Source organism: Oncorhynchus mykiss, chromosome 10, assembly GCF_057628025.1.
Source record: "Oncorhynchus mykiss isolate SJ-2025 chromosome 10, ASM5762802v1, whole genome shotgun sequence".
In the NCBI taxonomy this organism is placed as follows: domain Eukaryota; kingdom Metazoa; phylum Chordata; class Actinopteri; order Salmoniformes; family Salmonidae; genus Oncorhynchus; species Oncorhynchus mykiss.
In genome coordinates this window covers 7,687,932-7,713,825 of record NC_143031.1, presented here as the reverse complement: position 1 = coordinate 7,713,825, position 25,894 = coordinate 7,687,932, and the positions used below count along the sequence as shown (strand labels likewise).

At 43.4% G+C, this 25,894-nt stretch overlaps 1 protein-coding gene across 2 annotated transcripts in view; it reads left to right on the top strand.

Annotated features, from left to right (window-relative positions):
* Window positions 1-22,399, top strand: part of LOC110533304 (serine/arginine repetitive matrix protein 3) — a 186,579-nt gene extending 164,180 nt beyond the window's left edge. Inside the window, exons 1-5 of one of the 2 annotated variants that reach the window (XM_090188856.1) lie at window positions 3,543-3,782; window positions 7,892-8,202; window positions 14,316-14,585; window positions 15,274-15,408; window positions 18,107-22,399. In XM_090188856.1, the coding sequence (XP_090044982.1) occupies window positions 3,708-3,782; window positions 7,892-8,202; window positions 14,316-14,585; window positions 15,274-15,408; window positions 18,107-18,332 (1,017 nt within the window). In that variant the 5' untranslated portion in view covers window positions 3,543-3,707 and the 3' untranslated portion in view covers window positions 18,333-22,399. Of the gene's footprint in view, window positions 1-3,542; window positions 3,783-7,891; window positions 8,203-14,315; window positions 14,586-15,273; window positions 15,409-18,106 lie in introns of those variants that run through there. The other variant, XM_036989600.2, reaches the window with a different exon arrangement.
* Window positions 22,400-25,894: the final 3,495 nt, after the last annotated feature.

Here is a 25,894-nt window from a genome sequence, read left to right as displayed (position 1 = left end):
TACCAATTATATGCATATCCTAGCTTCTGGGCCTGAGTAGCAGGCAGTTAACTTTGGGCTTTTCATCCAAAATTCAGAATGTTGCCCCTAGTTTTATTTATTTCACCTTTATTTAACCAGGTAGGCTAGTTGAGAACAAGTTCTCATTTACAACTGCGACCTGGCCAAGATAAAGCGTAGCAATTCGACACATACAACAACACAGAGTTACACATGGAATAAACAAAACATAGTCAATAATACAGTAGAACAAAAGAAAACAAAGTTTATATACAGTGAGTAAAAATGAGGTAAGTTAAGGAAATAAATAGGCCATGGTGGTGAAGTAATTACCATATAGCAATTAAACACTGGAATGGTAGATCGGCAGAAGATGAATGTGCAGGTAGAGATACTGGGGTGCAAAGGAGCAAAATAAATAAATAAATACCAGTATGGGGATGAGGTTGGTAGATAGATGGGCTGTTTACAGATAGGCTAAGTACAGGTGCAGTGATCTGTAAGCTGCTCTGACAGCTGGTGCTTAAAGTGAAGTTAACTTGGGTCAAACGCCTTCCACAAGCCTCCCATAATAAGTTGGGTGAATTTTGGCCCATTCCTCCTGACAGAGCTGGTGTAACTGAGTCAGATTTGTAGGCCTCCTTGCTCGCACACGCTTTTTCAGTTCTGCCTACACATTTTCTATAGGATTGAGGTCAGGTCTTTGTGGTGGTCACTCCAATACCTTGACTTTGTTGTCCTTAAGCCATTTTGCCACAACTTTGGAAGTATGCTTGGGGTCATAGTCCATTTGGAAGACCCATTTGCAACCAAGCTTTAACTTCCTGACTGATGTCTTGAGATGTTGCTTCAATTTATCCACCAAATTTTCCGTTCCTCATGATGTAATCTATTTTGTGAAGTGCACCAGTCCCTCCTGCAGCAAAGCACACCCACAACATGATGCTGCCGCCCGTGCTTCACGGTTGGGATGGTGTTCTTCGGCTTGCAAGCCTCCCCCTTTTTCCTCCAAACATAGCGATGGTCATTATGGCCAAACAGTTCTATTTTTGTTTCATTAGACCAGAAGACATTTCTCCAAAAAGTATGATCTTTGTCCCCATGTGCAGTTGCAAACTGTAGTCTGGCTTTTTTATGGCGGTTTTGGAGCAGTGGCTTCTTCCTTGCTGAGCGGCCTTTCAGGTTATGTTTATATTGGACTCGTTTTACTGTGGATATAGATACTTTTGTACCCGTTTACTCCAGCATCTTCACAAGGTCCTTTGCTGTTGTTCTGGGATTTATCTGCACTTAGGAGACAGAACGCGTCTCCTTCCTGAGCGGTATAGCGGCTGCGTGGTCCCATGGTGTTTATACTTGCGTACTATTGTTTGTACAGATAAATGTGGTACCTTCAGGCGTTTGGAAATTGCTCCCAAGGATGAACCAGACTTGTGGAGGTCTACACATTTTTTTCTGAGGTCTTGGCTGATTTTTTTGGGGTTTTCCCATGATGTCAAGCAAAGATGCACTGCGTTTGAAGGTAGGCCTTGAAATACATCCACAGGTACACCTCCAATTGACTCAAATTATGTCAATTAGCCTATCAGAAGCTTCTGAAGCCATGACATCATTTTCTGGGACTTTCCAAGCTGTTTAAAGGCACAGTCAACTTAGTGTATGTAAACTTCTGACCCACTGGAATTGTGATACAATGAATTATAAGTGAAATTATCCTGCACAAAGTAGATGTCCTAACCGACTTGCCAAAACTATAGTTTGTGAACAAATTTTTTTTGGAGTGGTTGAAAAACGAGTTTTGACTCCAACCTAAGTGTATGTATAAACTTCCGACTTCAACTGTATATCTCCCGGAGACACACACCCAGACACACTCAGCCATGACATTGCGCCACACAAGCATCTACACACAGACACACAAAACCGGGTGAAGCCCCTTGCCCTGTTTATACGGCTTATGATAGAAAATGCTTGCATCCTTGCTCAATGTCCTCTGCCTACCGTATCTTGCAACATCGCCCCCTTGCTCAAAGGCCTCGTAATAAAGTTGGTCTACCAAACACATTTCTGTTTGAAATGGAGCTGTGGTTTTAAGAATAACCTCAATAAATATCAATGTATTTATTTGCACTATTTGCAGAGGTCCTGTTTTCTCAGAGGACTGTTGCTTTTGCTGCAGGTGACGCTTCAACTCTGAGTATAAATTCACTGGTACAGATTTGTGTCACCTATCCTATTAATAGATAGCATTAAACAGAGACCTAAAAGAGATTCGGGCAGCAAGCTGTGCATCTCAACAGAGCCACTTAAGATGTCATATGCACAAAAAGTTACAGGGGAAATGCAACCCCCCACGCTTTCAAGAAATGTCTTGGTTTGAACAAACTGTAACCTAACATAGTATCTGGGGGTGGAACCCCTGAACTTAATACTCTGGAACCCCTGAACTTAACACTCTGGAACCCCTGAACTTAATACTCTGGAACCCCTGAACTTAACACTCTGGAACCCCTGAACTTAACACTCTGGAACACCTGAACTTAACGCTCTGGAAACCCTGAACTTAATGCTCTGGAACCCCTGAACTTAACACTCTGGAACCCCTGAACTTAACACTCTGGAACCCCTGAACTTAACGCTCTGGAACCCCTGAACTTAACACTCTGGAACCCCTGAACTTAACACTCTGGAACCCGTGAACTTAACGCTCTGGAACCCCTGAACTTAACGCTCTGGAACCCCTGAACTTAACACTCTGGAACCCCTGAACTTAACACTCTGGAACCCCTGTACTTAACGCTCTGGAACCCCTGAACTTAACACTCTGGAACCCCTGAGCTTACCACTCTGGAACTCCTGAACTTTACGCTCTGGAACCCCTGAACTTAATGCTCTGGAACCCCTGAACTTAACGCTCTGGAACCCCTGAACTTAACACTCTGGAACGCCTGAACTTAACACTCTGGAACCCCTGAACTTAACACTCTGGAACCCCTGAACTTAACACTCTGGAACCCCTGAACTTATTGCAATGGTCATTCACACAGAATGTCTACCCTTCCCTCTGTTGGAATGGGAAGGAGAGTGGATGATCTGAGAGATGTACAGTACCTGCTCTCGGTGTGAGAGGTTCCCTGAACATTGTGGTTGATTCCTTTCTCTTTTGTATTTGATTGAATGTCAGTTGATTTCATTGTCTCATGCCTCACTCTGCCAGGGAAGGTTTTGTCTCATGCCTCACTCTGCCAGGGAAGGGTTTGTCTCATGCCTCACTCTGCCAGGGAAGGGTTTGTCTCATGCCTCACTCTGCCAGGGAAGGGTTTGTCTCATGCTTCACTCTGCCAGGGAAGGTTTTGTCTCATGCCTCACTCTGCCAGGGAAGGGTTTGTCTCATGCCTCACTCTGCTAGGGAAGGTTTTGTCTCATGCCTCACTCTGGCAGGGAAGGGTTTGTCTCATGCCTCACTCTGCTAGGGAAGGTTTTGTCTCATGCCTCACTCTGGCAGGGAAGGGTTTGTCTCATGCCTCACTCTGCCAGGGAAGGGTTTGTCTCATGCCTCACTCTGCCAGGGAAGGGTTTGTCTCATGCCTCACTCTGCCAGGGAAGGGTTTGTCTCATGCCTCACTCTGCCAGGGAAGGGTTTGTCTCATGCCTCACTCTGCCAGGGAAGGGTTTGTGTCTTTTTCTCTTGCATTTTGTGAAATCTAATGATGCACTTATGTTGCCCACTTTTCCCTTTTCTTCATACCTTACCTACTAAAGGAGGGAATGCCACTTTATTGGTAAGTGGATGTTAACCAAGAGGATGTTAACCAAAAGGTTAAACAACAGTAACGATTTAAAAAAAACAGAGAAAATAAAATGGGTCGCTGTTCACATCTCAGCAATTGTCTACTCCAGGGAAAAAAACTCCACAGAAAGAAATCTATTGAGTAGAAGACGATTGGTTTTTCTGATTTGACTTGACTATAATTGTGAATAATTTATTTTGTTCCTTCCATTTCTGTGATGTTCCGTCAAGTTGTCTACTCTTTTTTATTTGTTTTGTTTCATATTAGTTTTTTAACTGTTACTAAAACTGCAAGAAGTCATATTTTTCTATTCTACAAATCTGTAGCTCTCTACTCTCTCTACTATAACTCTCTCTACTGTAACTCTCTCTACTGTAACTCTCTCTACTGTAACTCTCTATACTATAACTCTCTACTCTCTACTGTAACTCTCTCTACTGTAACTATCTCTACTGTAACTCTCTCTACTGTAACTCTCTCTACTGTAACTCTCTCTACTATAACTCTCTACTCTCTACTGTAACTCTCTCTACTGTAACTATCTCTACTATAACTCTCTCTACTGTAACTCTCTCTACTGTAACTTTCTCTACTGTAACTCTCTACTCTCTACTATAACTCTCTCTACTGTAACTCTACTCTCTACTGTAACTCTACTCTCTACTGTAACTCTCTCTACTGTAACTTTCTCTACTGTAACTCTCTACTCTCTACTATAACTCTCTCTACTGTAACTCTACTCTCTACTGTAACTCTACTCTCTACTGTAACTCTCTCTACTGTAACTCTCTCTACTGTAACTTCCTACTCTCTACTGTAACTCTCTCTACTGTAACTCTCTACTGTAACTCCCTCTACTGTAACTCTACTCTCTACTGTAACTCTCTACTGTAACTCTCTTTTCTCTACTGTAACTCTCTACTGTAACTCTCTACTGTAACTCTCTTTTCTCTACTGTAACTCTCTACTGTAACTCTCTTTTCTCTACTGTAACTCTCTACTGTAACTCTCTCTACTGTAACTATCTACTGTAGCTCTCTGCTCTTTACTGTAACTCTCTACTGTATCTTTCTCAACTGTAACTCTCTACTGTAACTCTACTGTAACTCTCTACTCTCTACTGTAGCTCTCTACTGTAACTCTCTACTGTAGCTCTCTACTGTAGTTCTCAACTGTAACTCTCTCTACTGTAACTCTCTCCACTGTAACTCTCTATTGTAGCTCTCTCTACTGTAACGCTCTACTGTAACTCTCTCTACTGTAACTTTCTCTACTGTAACTCTCTCTACTGTAACGCTCTACTGTAACTCTCTACTCTCTACTGTAACTCTCTCTACTGTAACTCTCTACTGTAACTCTCTGTACTGTAACTCTCTCCACTGTAACTCTCTACTCTCTACTATAACTATCTCTACTGTAACTCTCTACTCTCTCTACTGTAGCTCTCTCCACTGTAACTCTCTCTACTGTAACTCTCTCTACTTTAGCTCTCTCTACTGTAACTCTCTCTACTCTCTACAGTAACTCTCTACTCTCTCTACTGTAACTCTCTCTACTGTAACTCTCTACTCTCTACTGTAACTCTCTCTACATTAACTCTCTCTACTGTAACTCTCTCTACTGTAACTCTCTCTACTGTAACTCTACTCTCTACTGTAACTCTCTCTACTGTAACTCTCTACTCTCTACTGTAACTCTCTCTACTGTAACTCTCTACTCTCTACTGTAACTCTCTCTACTCTCTACAGTAACTCTCTACTCTCTCTACTGTAACTCTCTACTCTCTACTGTAATTCTCTCTACATTAACTCTCTCTACTGTAACTCTCTATACTGTGACTCTCTCTACTCTAACTCTCTACTGTAACTCTCTACTCTCTACTGTAACTCTCTCTACTGTAACTCTACTCTCTACTGTAACTCTCTCTACTGTAACTCTCTACTCTCTACTGTAACTCTCTCTACATTAACTCTCTCTACTGTAACTCTCTCTACTGTAACTCTCTCTACTGTAACTCTCTCTACTGTAACTCTCTACTCTCTACTGTAACTCTCTCTACTGTAACTCTCTACTGTAACTCTCTCTACTATATCTCTTTCTACTGTAACTCTCTACTCTCTCTACTGTAACTCTCTCTACTGTAACTCTCTCTACTGTAACTCTCTACTGTAACTCTCTCTACTGTAGCTCTCTCTACTGTAACTCTCTCCACTGTAACTCTACTCGCTCTACTGTAACTCTCTACTCTCTACTGTAACTCTCTCTACTGTAACCCTCTACTCTCTCTACTGTAACTCTTCTCTCTCTACTGTAACTCTACTCTCTCTACTGTAACTATCTACTCTCTCTACTGTAACTCTACTCTCTCTACTGTAACTCTACTCTCTCTACTGTAACTATCTACTCTCTCTGCTGTAACTCTACTCTCTCTACTGTAACTCTACTCTCTCTACTGTAACTCTCTACTGTAACTCTCTACTGTAACTCTCTACTGTAACTTTCTACTCTCTCTACTGTAACTCTCTCTACTGTAACTCTACTCTCTCTACTGTAACTCTCTACTCTCTACTGTAACTCTCTCTATTGTAACTCTATACTGTAACTCTCTCTACTGTAAATCTCTACTCTCTCTACTGTAACTCTACTCTCTCTACTGTAACTCCCTACTCTCTACCTGTAACTCTCTCTACTGTAACTCTCTACTGTAACTCTCTCTACTGTAACTCTATACTCTCTCTACTGTAACTCTCTCTACTGTAACTCTCTCTACTGTAACTCTCTACTGTAACTCTCTCTACTGTAACTCTCTCTACTGTAACTCTACTCGCTCTACTGTAACTCTACTCTCTACTGTAACTCTCTCTACTGTAACCCTCTACTCTCTCTACTGTAACTCTCTACTCTCTCTACTATAACTCTCTACTGTAACTCTCTACTGTAACTCTCTACTGTAACTCTATACTCTCTCTACTTTAACTCTCTCTACTGTAACTCTCTCTACTGTAACTCTACTCTCTCTACTGTAACTCTCTCTACTGTAACTCTCTCTACTGTAACTCGACTCTCTGTACTGTAACTCTACTCTCTCTATTGTAACTCTCTACTGTAACTCTCTCTATTCTCTCTACTGTTACTCTCTCTACTATCTCTACTGTAACTCTCTCTACTCTATCTACTGTAACTCTCTCTACTCTATCTACTGTAATTCTTTACTCTCTCTACTGTAACTCTCTCTACTCTCTCTACTGTAACTCTCTCTACTCTATCTACTGTAACTCTCTACTCTCTCTACTGTTACTCTCTCTACTATCTCTACTGTAACTCTCTCTATCTACTGTATCTCTCTCTACTCTCTCTACTGTAACTCTCTCTACTCTATCTACTGTAATTCTCTACTCTCTCTACTGTTACTCTCTCTACTCTCTCTATTGTAACTCTCTACTCTCTCTACTTTAGCTCTCTTTACTCTCTACTGTAACTCTCTCTACTCTATCTACTGTAATTCTCTACTCTCTCTACTGTTACTCTCTCTACTCTCTCTATTGTAACTCTCTACTCTCTCTACTTTAGCTCTCTTTACTCTCTACTGTAACTCTCTCTACTCTATCTACTGTAATTCTCTACTCTCTCTACTGTTACTCTCTCTACTCTCTCTATTGTAACTCTCTACTCTCTCTACTTTAGCTCTCGTTACTCTCTACTGTAACTCTCTCTACTGTAACTCTCTACTCTCCTCTCTCTCTTCTTCTCTGTTCTCCTCTCTGCTCTTTAACTTTATTTGTTCATTTGATATTGTTTACCATTCTTCCTCTCCTTCTTCTAGTTTTTTTTGTTCGTTTCTTATTGGGATTATGATTTCTTCGTCTCATTATGGTTTTGCATGCCAAAGTATTGCATGCGTTGTACCATAGAGGGCTGTCTATAAGCCATATCAAGAAAAAAACCTAGATCTTTTCTTTTAGATGTTGACCCTCTTTTGGCAAGTACACCGTAGCACTAAAACCCTCCACTGTGACAAACTCTAAGGCCATTTCTTCCCCTTTCTTCTGTTTTGTCTTTGGTTCTTTTTTTTCCGTTTGTTGGTTATCATCTCTCTACAGAAGCTGAGAATGCTGACTGCTGTTTCTCCGGGAGCCCAGTCGACCACGATACTGCCACAACTGAGAGGAGGAGAGAACAAGGCCCACACTGCCCTCTACAGGGCCCCAGGAAGTACTGCTGCCCAGGCTGGAGAGGCCTTACATGGGGAGGACAGGCAGACGACGGACCTGGGGTCGTCAGGGAGATGGGGAGGTCACAGAGGTCACAGAGTCCAGGGGAAGCGCTCCCATTCACCGACTCACAGCAGTGACTCCGCCCACTCTCAACATAACCTGCATCCTCACAGAGAAAAGAGCTCTCACCAGAAGAAGTAAGCAGAGAGATTGGACCGGTCATAGTGACATAACCTTTACCATTGACAGGGCCGGATTAATGCAGGGAATTACTGGAGTTTAAACCCCTGAGCACCGGCCCATGGAAGCCCAAGAAGCAGTAAAAAAAAGTTACTTAAAAAATATATATATATTACATGACCGGTAGTGCACTGATTGGGTAACCGATTCATAAAAAATCCCCACCAAAAAAATTGAATGATAAATAAATGTGACTGGTCAATTGTTTGAGTCAGGGGCTGCTCCCAAGCCCAAGAGGCAAAAAAAAATCTAAAATAATTCCATTATTATGATAGTTTTTTTTTTATCCAACCACAATGTTCTAAATACACAAGAGAGCATATTTAAAAAAAAAAACAGAGTTTCAAATAAATGACTGTGGATAACATTGTATCACAAGCGCCTACAGGTAACTGCCAAAATAAATGAAACACCAACATAAATGTCTTAAAAGGATGTTTGGCAACCACAAGCTGCCAGAACAGCTTTCATACACCTTGGCAACCACAAGCTGCCAGAACAGCTTTCATACACCTTGGCAACCACAAGCTGCCAGAACAGCTTTCATACACCTTGGCAACCACAAGCTGCCAGAACAGCTTTCACACACCTTGGCAACCACAAGCTGCCAGAACAGCTTTCATACACCTTGGCAACCACAAGCTGCCAGAACAGCTTTCATACACCTTGGCAACCACAAGCTGCCAGAACAGCTTTCACACACCTTGGCAACCACAAGCTGCCAGAACAGCTTTCACACACCTTGGCAACCACAAGCTGCCAGAACAGCTTTCATACACCTTGGCAACCACAAGCTGCCAGAACAGCTTTCATACACCTTGGCAACCACAAGCTGCCAGAACAGCTTTCATACACCTTGGCAACCACAAGCTGCCAGAACAGCTTTCACACACCTTGGCAACCACAAGCTGCCAGAACAGCTTTCATACACCTTGGCAACCACAAGCTGCCAGAACAGCTTTCACACACCTTGGCAACCACAAGCTGCCAGAACAGCTTTCATACACCTTGGCAACCACAAGCTGCCAGAACAGCTTTCATACACCTTGGCAACCACAAGCTGCCAGAACAGCTTTCATACACCTTGGCAACCACAAGCTGCCAGAACAGCTTTCATACACCTTGGCAACCACAAGCTGCCAGAACAGCTTTCATACACCTTGGCAACCACAAGCTGCCAGAACAGCTTTCACACACCTTGGCAACCACAAGCTGCCAGAACAGCTTTCATACACCTTGGCAACCACAAGCTGCCAGAACAGCTTTCATACACCTTGGCAACCACAAGCTGCCAGAACAGCTTTCATACACCTTGGCAACCACAAGCTGCCAGAACAGCTTTCATACACCTTGGCAACCACAAGCTGCCAGAACAGCTTTCATACACCTTGGCAACCACAAGCTGCCAGAACAGCTTTCATACACCTTGGCAACCACAAGCTGCCAGAACAGCTTTCATACACCTTGGCAACCACAAGCTGCCAGAACAGCTTTCATACACCTTGGCAACGACAAGCTGCCAGAACAGCTTTCACACACCTTGGCAACCACAAGCTGCCAGAACAGCTTTCATACACCTTGGCAACCACAAGCTGCCAGAACAGCTTTCATACACCTTTGCAACCACAAGCTGCCAGAACAGCTTTCATACACCTTGGCAACCACAAGCTGCCAGAACAGCTTTCACACACCTTGGCAACCACAAGCTGCCAGAACAGCTTTCATACACCTTGGCAACCACAAGCTGCCAGAACAGCTTTCACACACCTTGGCAACCACAAGCTGCCAGAACAGCTTTCATACACCTTGGCAACCACAAGCTGCCAGAACAGCTTTCATACACCTTGGCAACCACAAGCTGCCAGAACAGCTTTCATACACCTTGGCAACCACAAGCTGCCAGAACAGCTTTCATACACCTTGGCAACCACAAGCTGCCAGAACAGCTTTCACACACCTTGGCAACCACAAGCTGCCAGAACAGCTTTCATACACCTTGGCAACCACAAGCTGCCAGAACAGCTTTCACACACCTTGGCAACCACAAGCTGCCAGAACAGCTTTCATACACCTTGGCAACCACAAGCTGCCAGAACAGCTTTCATACACCTTGGCAACCACAAGCTGCCAGAACAGCTTTCATACACCTTGGCAACCACAAGCTGCCAGAACAGTTTTCAGACACCTTGGCAACCACAAGCTGCCAGATCAGCTTTCATACACCTTGGCAACCACAAGCTGCCAGAACAGCTTTCACACACCTTGGCAACCACAAGCTGGCAGAACAGCTTTCATACACCTTGGCAACCACAAGCTGCCAGAACAGCTTTCATACACCTTGGCAACCACAAGCTGCCAGAACAGCTTTCATACACCTTGGCAACCACAAGCTGCCAGAACAGCTTTCATACACCTTGGCAACCACAAGCTGCCAGAACAGCTTTCACACACCTTGGCAACCACAAGCTGCCAGAACAGCTTTCATACACCTTGGCAACCACAAGCTGCCAGAACAGCTTTCACACACCTTGGCAACCACAAGCTGCCAGAACAGCTTTCATACACCTTGGCAACCACAAGCTGCCAGAACAGCTTTCACACACCTTGGCAACCACAAGCTGCCAGAACAGCTTTCATACACCTTGGCAACCACAAGCTGCCAGAACAGCTTTCATACACCTTGGCAACCACAAGCTGCCAGAACAGCTTTCATACACCTTGGCAACCACAAGCTGCCAGAACAGCTTTCATACACCTTGGCAACCACAAGCTGCCAGAACAGCTTTCACACACCTTGGCAACCACAAGCTGCCAGAACAGCTTTCATACACCTTGGCAACCACAAGCTGCCAGAACAGCTTTCACACACCTTGGCAACCACAAGCTGCCAGAACAGCTTTCATACACCTTGGCAACCACAAGCTGCCAGAACAGCTTTCATACACCTTGGCAACCACAAGCTGCCAGAACAGCTTTCATACACCTTGGCAACCACAAGCTGCCAGAACAGTTTTCAGACACCTTGGCAACCACAAGCTGCCAGATCAGCTTTCATACACCTTGGCAACCACAAGCTGCCAGAACAGCTTTCACACACCTTGGCAACCACAAGCTGGCAGAACAGCTTTCATACACCTTGGCAACCACAAGCTGCCAGAACAGCTTTCATACACCTTGGCAACCACAAGCTGCCAGAACAGCTTTCATACACCTTGGCAACCACAAGCTGCCAGAACAGCTTTCATACACCTTGGCAACCACAAGCTGCCAGAACAGCTTTCACACACCTTGGCAACCACAAGCTGCCAGAACAGCTTTCATACACCTTGGCAACCACAAGCTGCCAGAACAGCTTTCACACACCTTGGCAACCACAAGCTGCCAGAACAGCTTTCATACACCTTGGCAACCACAAGCTGCCAGAACAGCTTTCACACACCTTGGCAACCACAAGCTGCCAGAACAGCTTTCATACACCTTGGCAACCACAAGCTGCCAGAACAGCTTTCATACACCTTGGCAACCACAAGCTGCCAGAACAGCTTTCATACACCTTGGCAACCACAAGCTGCCAGAACAGCTTTCATACACCTTGGCAACCACAAGCTGCCAGAACAGCTTTCACACACCTTGGCAACCACAAGCTGCCAGAACAGCTTTCATACACCTTGGCAACCACAAGCTGCCAGAACAGCTTTCATACACCTTGGCATAAATTCCTCAAATGGACCTAAACCATGCAAGGAAAATGCACTCCACAGACCATAACAAACATAGATGTGGGAAGTTGGGGTGCTGAGAGTGCTGCAGCAAGAATAACACAAATATAATAACAAATTAAATAATATATTATATATATATTTTTTTTTGTGCAAATTTATTACAACTAAAAAACAGAAATACCTTCTTTACATAAGTATTCAGACCTTTTGCTTTGAGACCTGAAATTAAGCTCATCTTGTTTCCATTGATCATCCTTGAGATGTTTCTACAACTTGATTAGAGTCCACCTGTGGTAAATTCAATTGATTGGACATGATTTGGAAAGGCAACACACCTGTCTATATAAGGTCCCACAGTTGACAGTGCATGTCAGAGCAAAAACCAAGCCATGAGGTCGAATGAATTGTCCGTAGAGATCCGAGACAGGATTGTGTTGAGGCATAGATCTGGGGAAGTGTACCAAAACATTTCTGCAGCATTGAATGTTCCCAAGAACACACTGGCCTCCACCAATCTTAAATGGAAGGAGTTTGGAACCACCAAGACTCTTCCTAGAGCTGGCTGCCCGGCCAACGTGAGCCATCAGGGGAGAAGGGCCTTGGTCAGGAAGGTGACCAAGAACCCGATGGTCACTCTGAAAGAGCTCCAGAGTTCCTCTGTGGATATGGGAGGACTTTTCTTAGAGGCATCACTACAGACACCCTGGTTTGAATCCAGGCTGTATCACAACCGGCCATGATTGGGAGTCCCATAGGGACAATTGGACAATTGGCCCAGCGTCATCCAGGTTTGGCCGGTGTAGGCCGTCATTGTAAATAAGAATTTGTTCTTAATTGACTTAAATAAAGGTGAAATAATAATAAATAAATAAAAAGTCAATGGTAGAGTGGCCAGACGGAAGCCTCTCCTCAGTAAAAGGCACTTCACAGCCCTCCTGTGGTTTGCCAAAAGGCACCTAAAGGATTCTCAGACCATGAGAAACAAGATTCTCTCGTCTGATGAAACCAAGACTGAACTCTTTGGCCTGAATGCCAAGCGTCTGGAGGAAACCTGACACCATCCCTACGGTGAAGCATGGTGGTGGCAGCATCATGCTGTGGGGATGTTTTTCAGCAACAGAGACTGGGAGACTTGTCAGGCTTGAGGGAAAGATGAATAGAGCAAAGTACAGAGAGATCCTTGATGAAAACCTGCTCCAGAGCGCTCAGGATCTCAGACTGGAGCGAAGGCTCACCTTCCAACAGGACAACGTCCGTAAGCAGACAGCCAAGACAACACAGGAGTGGCTTCTGGACAAGTATCTGAATGTCCTTGAGAGGATCTGCAAAGAAGAATGGGAGAAACTCCCCAAATACTGTATATATATATATATATATATATATATATATATATATACATCAAATCAAATTTATTTATATAGCCCTTCGTACATCAGCTGATATCTCAAAGTGCTGTACAGAAACCCAGCCTAAAACCCCAAACAGCAAGCAATGCAGGTGTAGAAGCATGGTGGCTTGGATAAACTCCCTAGAAAGGCCAAAACCTATGAAGAAACCTAGAGAGGAACCAGGCTATGTGGGGTGGCCAGTCCTCTTCTGGCTGTGCCGGGTGGAGATTACAACAGAACATGGCCAAGATGTTCAAATGTTCATAAAATTACCAGCATGGTCCAATAATAATAAGGCAGAACAGTTGAAACTGGAGCAGCAGCACGGCCAGGTGGACTGGGGACAGCAAGGAGTCATCATGTCAGGTAGTCCCGAGGCAAGGTCCTAGGGCTCAGGTCCTCCGAGAGAGAGAAAGAAAGAGAGAATTAGAGAGAGCATACTTAAATTCACACAGGACACCGGATAGGACAGGAGAAGTACTCCAGATGTAACAAACTGACCCTAGCCCCCCGACACATAAACTACTGCAGCATAAATACTGGAGGCTGAGACAGGAGGGGTCAGGAGACACTGTGGCCCCATCCGATGACACCCCCGGACAGGGCCAAACAGGAAGGACATAACCCCACCCACTTTGCCAAAGCACAGCCCCCACATCACTAGAGGGATATCTTCAACCACCAACTTACCATCCTGAGACAAGGCCGAGTATAGCCCACAAAGATCTCCGCCACGGCACAGCCCAGGGGGGGGGGGGGGCGTCAACCCAGACAGGAAGATCACATCAGTGACTCATGGGTCCCTTGTATTGTTCAATAAGAATTTGTTCTTAATGACTTTCCTAGTAAAATAAAGGTTAAATAAAAAATTAAAACAAGTAAAACCTACTAAAGTTATCCACCATGACCGCCATCTTTTATCTGTTACCACTAATCAAATGATACTCGTTACCCATCCAGGACTAAAAGATCCCACTCTTCCAAGCGTCACCGCCGTGGGGGTCGGGGACAGGCCCATCACCAGAGGCTGTCTGCATCCCCAGGGCGGCACCACCATGCGTCTGGGTCAGGCACCAAGAAGAGTGAGTCTCGGGGGCGGGGCGGTGTCGGTGTCCGGCAGCGCAGCAGCTCCTGGAGCTCAGGACGGTCCTCATCATGCTCTGTCTCCAGAGAGAGAGGCCCCAGCAAGGTCAAGTCCCTCCACGTCCATGCCAGACAGAACAATTCCAGGTGACTTACTAGTCTGTGGCTGAGAGTTAACCTACCACCAAGAGGAAGGGTTACTTACTAATCTGTGGATGAGAGTTAACCTACCACCAAGAGGAAGGGTTACTTACTAGTCTGTGGATGAGAGTTAACCTACCACCAAGAGGAAGGGTTACTTACTAGTCTGTGGATGAGAGTTAACCTACCACCAAGAGGAAGGGTTACTTACTAGTCTGTGGATGAGAGTTAACCTACCACCAAGAGGAAGGGTTTCTTACTAGTCTGTGGATGAGAGTTAACCTACCACCAAGAGGAAAGGTGACTTACTAGTCTGTGGATGATAGTTAACCTACCACCAAGAGGAAGGGTTACTTACTAGTCTGTGGATGAGAGTTAACCTACCACCAAGAGGAAGGGTTACTTACTAGTCTGTGGATGAGAGTTAACCTACCACCAAGAGGAAGGGTTACTTACTAGTCTGTGGATGAGAGTTAACCTACCACCAAGAGGAAGGGTTACTTACTAGTCTGTGGATGATAGTTAACCTACCTTAAAGGCCAGATTAACCTCTTGGTTTTAGGTCTACTAGAAACTTGTTTAGTTTAGTTTAGCTCCCCAGTGATTTTATTTTGACACAAACATGACTTTTTTCATACATTTGTTGTTTGTTTTGCCTGTCCAGTACACATGACAATATCTGTGTATTTTTCAGTTTTTCCGCTAAGGACAGAGATAGTCCTCACCACTCTGACGCTGACCGTGCTCACCGTCGTTCCAGGAGCTACTCTCCCATCAGGAAGAGGAGACGAGACTCTCCCAGCTTCATGGAGGCTCGCAGGATCACCAGGTAACAGAAGATCTACAGTATCTACAGTATGCTCCCTCAGTGAAAGCAGAATAAAATTGTAACACTGACGTCTATGGGAGAGATTGTCAAGGTTTCTCCCTCTCAGCTTTTCTTTGGTTTTTTCTCAACAATTTGATTGTGAATACTCAGCATAATTACTGTAAATGTGGGGTTATTTTATGTACATAGTGTGTGTTTTATCCTTAATCAAGTGGAACTGAAAATGTTTTATTATTTGACACAGCCGAGCGATGGCACACATCAGCAATAATATGATTCAATTGTATTTCCCAGAATGTGTGTGGAGTGCTTTTCGATAAAATGCTGGTTCTGTCACTCCTCTGTCAATCCTGTACAAAGGAAGAGTCCCCCGGAAGCCAAGACAACAGAATGCTGCTGAGCTGCAGGCTAGGTTACTGTGGTAACAGTTGCCGTGCAGCAGGACTCTCCTAGTTCTCCTGTCTGAAGTCTGGTGAAGCAGCTAACCAACAGAACAAACTTCCCAAGAGTAACACTGCTGCCTCTCCTTTCCCTCGAGTCTCTCTCCTTCTTTCTATCCTCTTTTCATTTTGTAAAGCCGCTTGAATAAACTCACACAAGCACTAGAGAAACAGTCAGATATCCACTAATGTTATAACACAGGTGTTTTTGATGAAGGTGCTATCAAGGCCTTCATCTTGGTCAGTAATGTCTTCCTTGAACTTGGCCGTTGTCCCAAATTGTGGATCTACAGAAATTATTTTGAGATGTTTCCAGTGAATTCTCATTCAGTAGCAGAAGCACCTTGATAGAGCTGACGTCGTTCCTAGATCGTTAAATCACCTGATTTGTGGTTGATGGCTAAACCTTCAGATAATCTTCCTGTCCTTTTTGTGTGGCTAACAGCTCTTAACTTACCAGCAGCAACCTCTCATACCTCTCAACTTCTGCAAGTGTCACTTAGGTTGCACCTTGAGGATGTCCACTAACAAGGCAATCTCAGCGCTTTTAACCCATTGAAGTGTGTGTGTGTGTGTGTGTGTGTGTGTGTGTGTGTGTGTGTGTGTGTGTGTGTGTGTGTGTGTGTGTGTGTGTGTGTGTGTGTGTGTGTGTGTGTGTGTGTGCGGATGCCTACTAACTAACATATGCATCTGCTCTCTTTCAGCACCTCTCAATCTGACTGTACCACCTAATAACCATAGTAACAACCACAGTAATAAATACAATAACAACCACAGTAACAACTACAGTAATAAATACAATAATAACTACAGTAACAACTACAGTAATAAACACAATAATAACTACAGTAACAACTACAGTAATAAATACAATAATAACTACAGTAACAACTACAGTAATAAATACAATAATAACTACAGTAACAACTACAGTAATAAATACAATAATAACTACAGTAACAACTACAGTAATAAACACAATAATAACTACAGTAACAACCACAGTAATAAACACAATAATAACTACAGTAACAACTACAGTAATAAACACAATAATAACTACAGTAACAACCACAGTAATAAACACAATAATAACTGCAGAAACAACCACAGTAATAAACACAGTAATAACTACAGTAACAACCACAGTAATAAACACAATAATAACTACAGTAACAACTACAGTAATAAATACAATAATAACTACAGTAACAACTACAGTAATAAACACAATAATAACCACAGTAACAACCACAGTAATAAACACACTAATAACTACAGTAACAACCACAGTAATAAACACAGTAATAACTACAGTAACAACCACAGTAATAAACACAATAATAACTACAGTAACAACTACAGTAATAAATACAATAATAACTACAGTAACAACTACAGTAATAAACACAATAATAACCACAGTAACAACCACAGTAATAAATACAATAATAACTACAGTAACAACTACAGTAATAAATACAATAATAACTACAGTAACAACTACAGTAATAAACACAATAATAACTACAGTAACAACCACAGTAATAAACACAATAATAACTACAGTAACAACTACAGTAATAAACACAATAATAACTACAGAAACAACTACAGTAATAAACACACTAATAACTACAGAAACAACTACAGTAATGAATACACTAATAACTACAGAAACAACTACAGTAATAAACACACTAATAACTATAGTAACAACCACAGTAATAAACACAATAATAACTACAGTAACAACCACAGTAATAAACACACTAATAACTACAGTAACAACCACAGTAATAACTATAGAAATAAATACAATAATAACTACAGTAACAACTACAGTAATAAACACACTAATAACTACAGTAACAACCACAGTAATAACTATAGAAATAAATACAATAATAACTACAGCCTATTTCTCTGGTCTGCTTTTCATGACAGCTGACCAAGTGCCTTATTTTTTATTTTTGTTAAACTTTTATGAAGATTCAAACGTGTTATAGATTTGACGTGGTACCGTACATGGATTATTTATACATATTTTTTTAAATACATTTGATATTTAAATTCTGAGAGTATTTAAAAAATGGATTATGTTGCAAAACGTACAGCATTCCTACTGGACCATACTGTAACAGAGACAAGAAAACACGCTCTCTGGTCAGCTGTCAATGTGCTGGTCCTCCTCACACTAACTAACTCCTACAAGAGCTTTATGCACTGTCTAATCTCCTACCCTCTCCTCTCCTCAGCGCTCGGAAGCGGCCTATCCCGTACTACCGCCCCAGCCCTTCCTCCTCCAGTTCCATGTCAAGCCCCTCCCATTCAGGGAGGAGTCGCAGCCGCAGCTACAGCTGCAGTCACAGCCGCACCAGGAGCCACAGCCGCTCACGCAGCCCCAGGAGCCACAGCCGCTCACGCAGCCCCAGGAGCCACAGCAACTACAGTCGCAGCAGCTATGAAAGCCCCGGCTTCTGATGAGAGAGAGACAGAGAGAGGGAGAGTTGGGGGGGGGGGGGGGGAGATAGATGGGGGAGAACAGCAGGAGAGATTGAGGGAGAGAGAGGGGGAGGGAGATAAATCATGTTATGCGTCCCTGATTGGTCCAAACACAGGGTCAGACCTTCTCTGTTTTTTATACCATCCTCAGTCTCCATCTCTGTATACCAGCATTAACCAGAGCCTGGATCTGAAATATCGATTTGTCTTCACACAGGCACTTATTTAAAATAACATTTTTCAGATCATGCTTTTAGAAAATAATTGATAAAGAACAATTCTGTAAGCACTTTCTCCATATGTTTCTGCATAGCAAAAGTAAACCCCCCCAAAAAAATGTTTGTCAAAGAAGATGAAAAGAAGAGATACAAGTGAAAGAAAGAAATCAAATCAAATCAAACAGCACTGGGCAATTCTTCCTCCAATGTCATTACGTAATTTCCCCAAAGACACTTATGCTTAGGAACCAGAGAGATCAAAACAGATGCGATAAAGAACAAAAGAAAAGATGGCTGACGATTTAGCATGCAGAAGGGAACTGATATATCAGGATGTATAGATGATTCTAAACTGTAAGTTCTGGCTTGTAAACTATGCACTGTATATTCTATGTGATTTTTTTTGGAAGAGGCTTGTTATTTGATGGTGACTTCGCATGATGATGAAACAGAAAGGAGGAAGACTGCTGCTTGTACCAGAGAGCTGCCTGCCACTACAGGACTACAGGTCCCAGGGTGCATCAGTCCCTGCCCCTGCCATTACAGGACTACAGGTCCCAGGATGCATCTGTCCCTGCCCCTGCCACTACAGGACTACAGGTCCCAGGGTGCATCTGTCCCTGCCCCTGCCACTACATGACTACAGGTCCCAGGGTGCATCAGTCCCTGCCCCTGCCACTACAGGACTACAGGTCCCAGGGTGCATTTGTCCCTGCCCCTGCCTTTACAGGACTACAGGTCCCAGGGTGCATCTGCCTCTGCTCCTTCCACTACAGGACTACAGGTCCCAGGGTGCATCTGTCCCTGCCCCTGCCACTACAGGACTACAGGTCCCAGAGTGCATCTGTCCCTGCCCCTGCCATTACAGTACTACAGGTCCCAGGGTGCATCTGCCCCTGCCACTACAGGACTACAGGTCCCAGAGTGCATCTGTCCCTGCCCCTGCCATTACAGGACTACAGGTCCCAGGGTGCATCTGTCCCTGCCCCTGCCATTACAGGACTACAGGTCCCAGGGTGGATCTGCCCCTGCCACTACAGTACTACAGGTCCCAGGGTGCATCTGTCCCTGCCCCTCCCAATACAGTACTACAGGTCCCAGGGTGCATCTGTCCCTGCCACTACAGTACTACAGGTCCCAGTGTGCATCTGTCCCTGCCCCTCCCAATACAGTACTACAGGTCCCAGGGTGCATCTGTCCCTGCCCCCTATTCTGACTTGGGGCACATTCAGATAGAAGTATGCTATGTAGAACAAACATGGATCTCTGAGATGTAGAATAAGGAATCACGTCGGCCCTATTTGTGGTATTTCTATCTGATACGATCGAGAACATTTTGGTACCGAACATGGCCCTGACATTCCTGACCTGGAATCACACACAGAGGAAGAAAAAAAAACAAGGGACAGATGTTTGATGTTATCATGTACTTTTTCCTCACTTCCTTATTCCACTATTTATTATGTCCAGACCTCTTGCTCAATGACCAGTGACGTGAGGTCGCTCTGTAAAGATGCTCTTTCTAAAGATATTTTCTGCAAAAGCATCCATGCGATCATGTGGGTCTATCTTTTATCCACAGCTATTTGTTCAGTTATTTATTCCAATTATTTATCTATTTCTTATGTTATTTATTTATTCATTTGATTATTTATTTGTTTTTTTTTGTCTCATCGAATGTTTTTTTTTAAAACAATTTGAAGAACCGTGTTGTTGAGATCTTAATATTTAATGGGAGATAGAATTGCTGCATATGTTCTCATCTATGAACATACAGAACGTCAATTGATGTTTTAACCCAAATCCTTTTTTTTTTTTGTCATGAAACCTTCTGCTTCCTTTAATAGCTTGTTGCTATGGGGACCGGGTTTTCAATCCCTTACCTGATTGATGTATAATGCTCTTACACAGGGTTACTTAGAGGGACTGTTACCTGACTGTCTGTCTCCTGGTGCAGGGGGTGCCTAGTTACAGTCTTAGAGGGACTGTTACCTGTCTGTCTGTCTCCTGGTGCAGGGGATGCCTAGTTACAGTCTTAGAGGGACTGTTACCTGTCTGTCTGTCTCCTGGTGCAGGGGATGCCTAGTTACAGTCTTAGAGGGGCTGCTACCTGTCTGTCTGTCTCCTGGTACAGGGGATGCCTAGTTACAGTCTTAGAGTGGCTGTTACCTGTCTGTCTGTCTCCTGGTGCAGGGGATGCCTAGTTACAGTCTTAGAGGGACTGTTACCTGTCTGTCTGTCTCCTGGTGCAGGGGACGCCTAGTTACAGTCTTAGGGGGACTGTTACCTGTCTGTCTGTCTCCTGGTGCAGGGCTCCAAAGCTCCACTTCTACCAACTCCTACTGTCAAACTCATAAACCAGTCCTGGATTGGCTCTCTGCAGACAAAGGTGTGTTGATTGGGCGAGTTTGTGGTCGGTGTTACCAATCACATTGCCCCTGCTGTATAAGGCTGATCTATCCCCTACACCCTGCTTTTAACCAGAGGTGTCCTGGTAACTGGCTCTGACCTGACATGAGGTCAAAGACAGAGGGTCTGCTTGTTTTACAAGCCAGTGGGTCACCTAAACTATGTATGCGGCAAATGCCCCAGCTAGCAAAACGCTGGCACCCAGACACAGGTAGTCCCACTAGATGCCCAACATGTTCCCTGTCTCTGTGCTGATAGGTCCCCAGCTAGCACATAACGTTCTGAAAACCATATGTTTCTTAGAGCTTGGTTAGAGAGTGAACGTCCTATGTTTATTTAGCATACAACTGTCCCATAACATTTACTTCAGTTTTATAACATTCTTCTGTGGGAATTTCAGTACTTCAGCAAAAAATGTTGTCTACAGGTTTCTTCACGGTTCTATTGAAAGTTATGTTCTCAGAACGTTCAGAGATAACGTTCTTCTGTGGGAATTTCAGTACTTCAGCAAAAAATGTTGTCTACAGGTTTCTTCGCGGTTCTATTGAAAGTTATGTTCTCAGAACGTTCAGAGATAACGTTCTTCTGAGGGAATTTCAGTACTTCAGCGTAACGTTTTCTACCGGTTTCTTCATGGTTCTGTTTAAAGTCACGTTCACAGAACGTTCAGAGAACGTTAAGAAATAACTAGGGTCTGTTTGTAAAGACTAAAATGAACAGCTTTGCTTGAGGGTTTCTTTTTAACATGGCATGCTAGCTCCATCTTGGTGGAGCTGTGGACTATTTCCATGGATAGAGAACAGAAGATCATAGGTTTGAATCTCAAATGCCACAATAAAAAAGGAATGTGTTTGCATGATTAATGCCCAGAAAAATAAATGTCCATCTGTGCTGGGAGTTCATAACAGTTAACCCAAACTAAACTAGCAGTGTTATTAAAAGTCTTATTGAAAATATGTTCTCAGAACGTTATTTAATTACCTTAAAAATATCCTTGAATTTCCGTTCTCAGAATGTTAATAAAAAAAACTCCCAGGCTGGCTTTCAGGGGAACCTTGCAACCTAAATATTAACGTGCCCAGAACAGGCTAAGTTTTCACTTCTATTCTCAGAAAGTAATACAAAACGTTTTTTTTGTTTTTAACCGTCAGGAATCTTAACTACTTAAAACGTACGTTCCCACAGCTTCCAAGGAACCAAATGTGCTAGCTGGGACAGCTGCTGGTGATGATGCAACCAGAGACCCTGTCTTCCTTCCCATTTGTCAAGCCTCCCGTCACTCATGCAGTGTTACTTTCATAATCTAAACATGTTTCGTTATTAAGAGTACAATGCTAAACCTTTGAATTGTATAAAAGTCACTTAGTTGTAGTTTACCAGTTATTATATACAGGACAATAAATATAAACCAATGGAAAATGAGCTACTTGTGTTGTCGTCTTTAGATCGCTACTCTTTTTTGACATGAAAAAAACAAAAACACATTGGAACTCTACATACTATTCACACCCGAGTCATAAAGTAATACGTCCATGTGCTATGTGTATGTGCCACCTGCAGAGGGTGCTAGTGTTAACTATTTTCTTTATTTCTTAATGATACGTCTGGAAGCATCTAGACTGGATGGACTGGGATATTCTGTAACCTGGTGTACTTTTCCAGCTCCTCAAAGAACTGCCTGTTTTATTTTTCCTCCCAAGTCCATGAACTCAACCTACAGTATGTTACGGTAACCGGTGAATATATGATGAATGCAGCATAGTACATAGTATATAGACTTACTTTTTTTTCTTCTCTATTGTGTTATTGACTACGCTTGTTTATTCCATGTGTAACTCTGTGTTGTTGTATGTGTCGAACTGCTATGCTTTATCTTGGCCAGGTCTCAGTTGTAAATGAGAACTTGTTCTCAACTAGCTTACCTGGTTAAATAAAGGTGAAATATATATATATATTTTTTTAAATAGCTTCCAAAAAAATATCAGACACTCCTTTTTAATTTTAATTTTATTTTACCTTTATTTAACCAGGTAAACAAGTTGAGAACAAGTTCTCCATTTACAACTGCAACCTGGCCAAGATTAAGCAAAGCAGGGCAACAGAAACAACAACACAGAGTTACACATGGAATAAACAAGCGTACAGTCAATAACACAATAGAGAAAAAAAGAAAGTCTATATACAGTGTGTGTAAATGGAATTAGGAGGTGAGGCAATACATAGGCCATAGTAGCAAAGTAATTACAATTTAGCAGATTAACACTGGAGTGATAGATGAGCAGATGATGGTGTGTAAGTAGTGATACTGGTGTGCAAAAGAGCAGAAATGTAAATAAAAACAATATGGGGGATGAGGTAGGTAGATTAGGTTTACAGATGGACTATTTACCGGTGGACTATGTACAGCTGCAGCGATCAGTTAGTTGCTCAGATAGCTGATGTTTAAAGTTAGTGAGGGAAATGTAAGTCTCCAGTTTAGGTGATTTTTGCAATTCGTTCCAGTCACTGGCACCAGAGAACTGGAAGGAAAGGCGGCCAAAGGAGGTGTTGGCTTTGGGGATGACCCGTGAGATATACCTGCTGGAGCACGTGCTACAGGTGGTTGTTGCCATCGTGACCAGTGAACTGAGATAAGGCAGAGCTTTACCTAGCATAGACTTATAAATGACCTGGAGCCAGTGGGTCTGGCGACGAATATGTAGCGAGGGCCACCCGACTAGAGCATACAGGTCGCAGTGATGGGTGGTGTAAGGCGCTTTGGTAACAAAACGGATGGCACTGTGATAGACTACATCCAATTTGCTGAGTAGAGTTTTGGAAGCTATTTTGTAGATGACATTGCCGAAGTCGAGAATTGGTAGGATAGTCAGTTTTACTAGGGTAAGTTTGGCGGCGTGAGTGAAGTAGGCTTTGTTGCGAAATAGATAAATCTAAGGCTGGTGAATTTATGAAAAGGCCTCACCCCAAGTCTGCCCTAATCCCAGCCCTAAGCCTAACAATAGCACAACCCTAACCTCATCCACAACCACAACACTGACCCTAACCCTCAACCACAACCTCAAACCCTAGCCACATCCACAACACTAACCCTAACCCTCAACCACAACACTACCCCTAGCCTCATCACAACCACAACACTAACCCTAACCCTCAACCACAACCACAAACCTAACCCTAACCCCCAACCACAACACTAACCCTAGTCTCATCCACAACCACAACACTAACCCTAACCCTCAACCACAACCACAAGCCTAACCCTAACCCTCAACCACAACACTAACCCTAGCCCTCAACCACAACCTTAGAACTAGCCCTAGCCTCAACCACAACCACAACCTTAACACTAACCCTAGCCTCAACCACAACCTTAACACTAACCCTACCCCTAGCCTCAACCTCAACCTTAATGATAACCCTACCCCTAGCCTCAACCACAACCTCAACCACAACCTTAACACTAGCCCTATCCCAAGCCTCAACCAGAAACTTAACACTAGCCCTACCCCTAGCCTCAACCTCAACCACAAACTTAACACTAGCCCTACCACTAGCCTCAACCACAACCTTAACACTAACCCTATCCCTATCCTCAACCACAACCTTAACACTAACCCTATCCCTATCCTCAACCTTAACACTAACCCTAACCCTATCCCTATCCTCAACCACAACCTTAACACTAACCCTATCCTCAACCACAACCTTAACACTAACCCTATCCCTATCCTCAACCTTAACACTAACCCTATCCCTATCCACAACCACAACCTTAACACTAACCCTAACCCTATCCCTATCCTCAACCACAACCTTAACACTAACCCTATCTCTATCCTCAACCACAACCTTAACACTAACCCTATCCCTATCCTCAACCTTAACACTAACCCTAACCCTATCCCTATCCTCAACCACAACCTTAACACTAACCCTATCCCTATCCTCAACCACAACCTTAACACTAACCCTATCCCTATCCACAACCACAACCTTAACACTAACCCTAACCCTATCCCTATCCTCAACCACAACCTTAACACTAACCCTATCCCTATCCTCAACCACAACCTTAACACTAACCCTATCCCTATCCTCAACCACAACCTTAACACTAACCCTACCCCCAGCCTCTTTACTATTGAGATATACAACAATATACAATAGGCCTAGCGTCGTCCGGGTTTAGAATACTGACTGCCATCCACAGAGTAAATGTGATAGAATACTGACTGCCATCCACAGAGTTAATGTGATAGAATACTGACTGCCATCCACAGAGTTAATGTGATAGAATACTGACTGCCATCCACAGAGTTAATGTGATAGAATACTGACTGCCATCCAGTAGAGTTAATGTGATAGAATACTGACTGCCATCCACAGAGTTAATGTGATAGAATACTGACTGTCATCCACAGACTTAATGTGATAGAATACTGACTGCCATCCACAGAGTTAATGTGATAGAATACTGACTGCCATCCACAGAGTTAATGTGATAGAATACTGACTGCCATCCACAGAGTTAATGTGATAGAATACCGACTGCCATCCACAGAGTTAATGTGATAGAATACTGACTGCCATCCAGTAGAGTTAATGTGATAGAACATCCAGTGTTGCTCGTTGGAAGAGACACAGGACACTATTGTGTTTCAACAACACCCTCAGACAAGATGGAGAAACTGTCATGTGCGTGACAATGCCAACGACCTATCCCAACCCTGGGTCCTTCATTACTTCATAGGGCATGTAGATCTGCAGTATACAGTATATTAATGTACATCAGTCAGGGTTTTAGATCAGGTCATAGCACTAATTCTGTTGCATCCCGAGTTATAAATGATATGGTTAACTGTATGGATAAAAGGCATCGTTTTGTTGCCCTCTTCATTGACCTGTCAAAGGCTT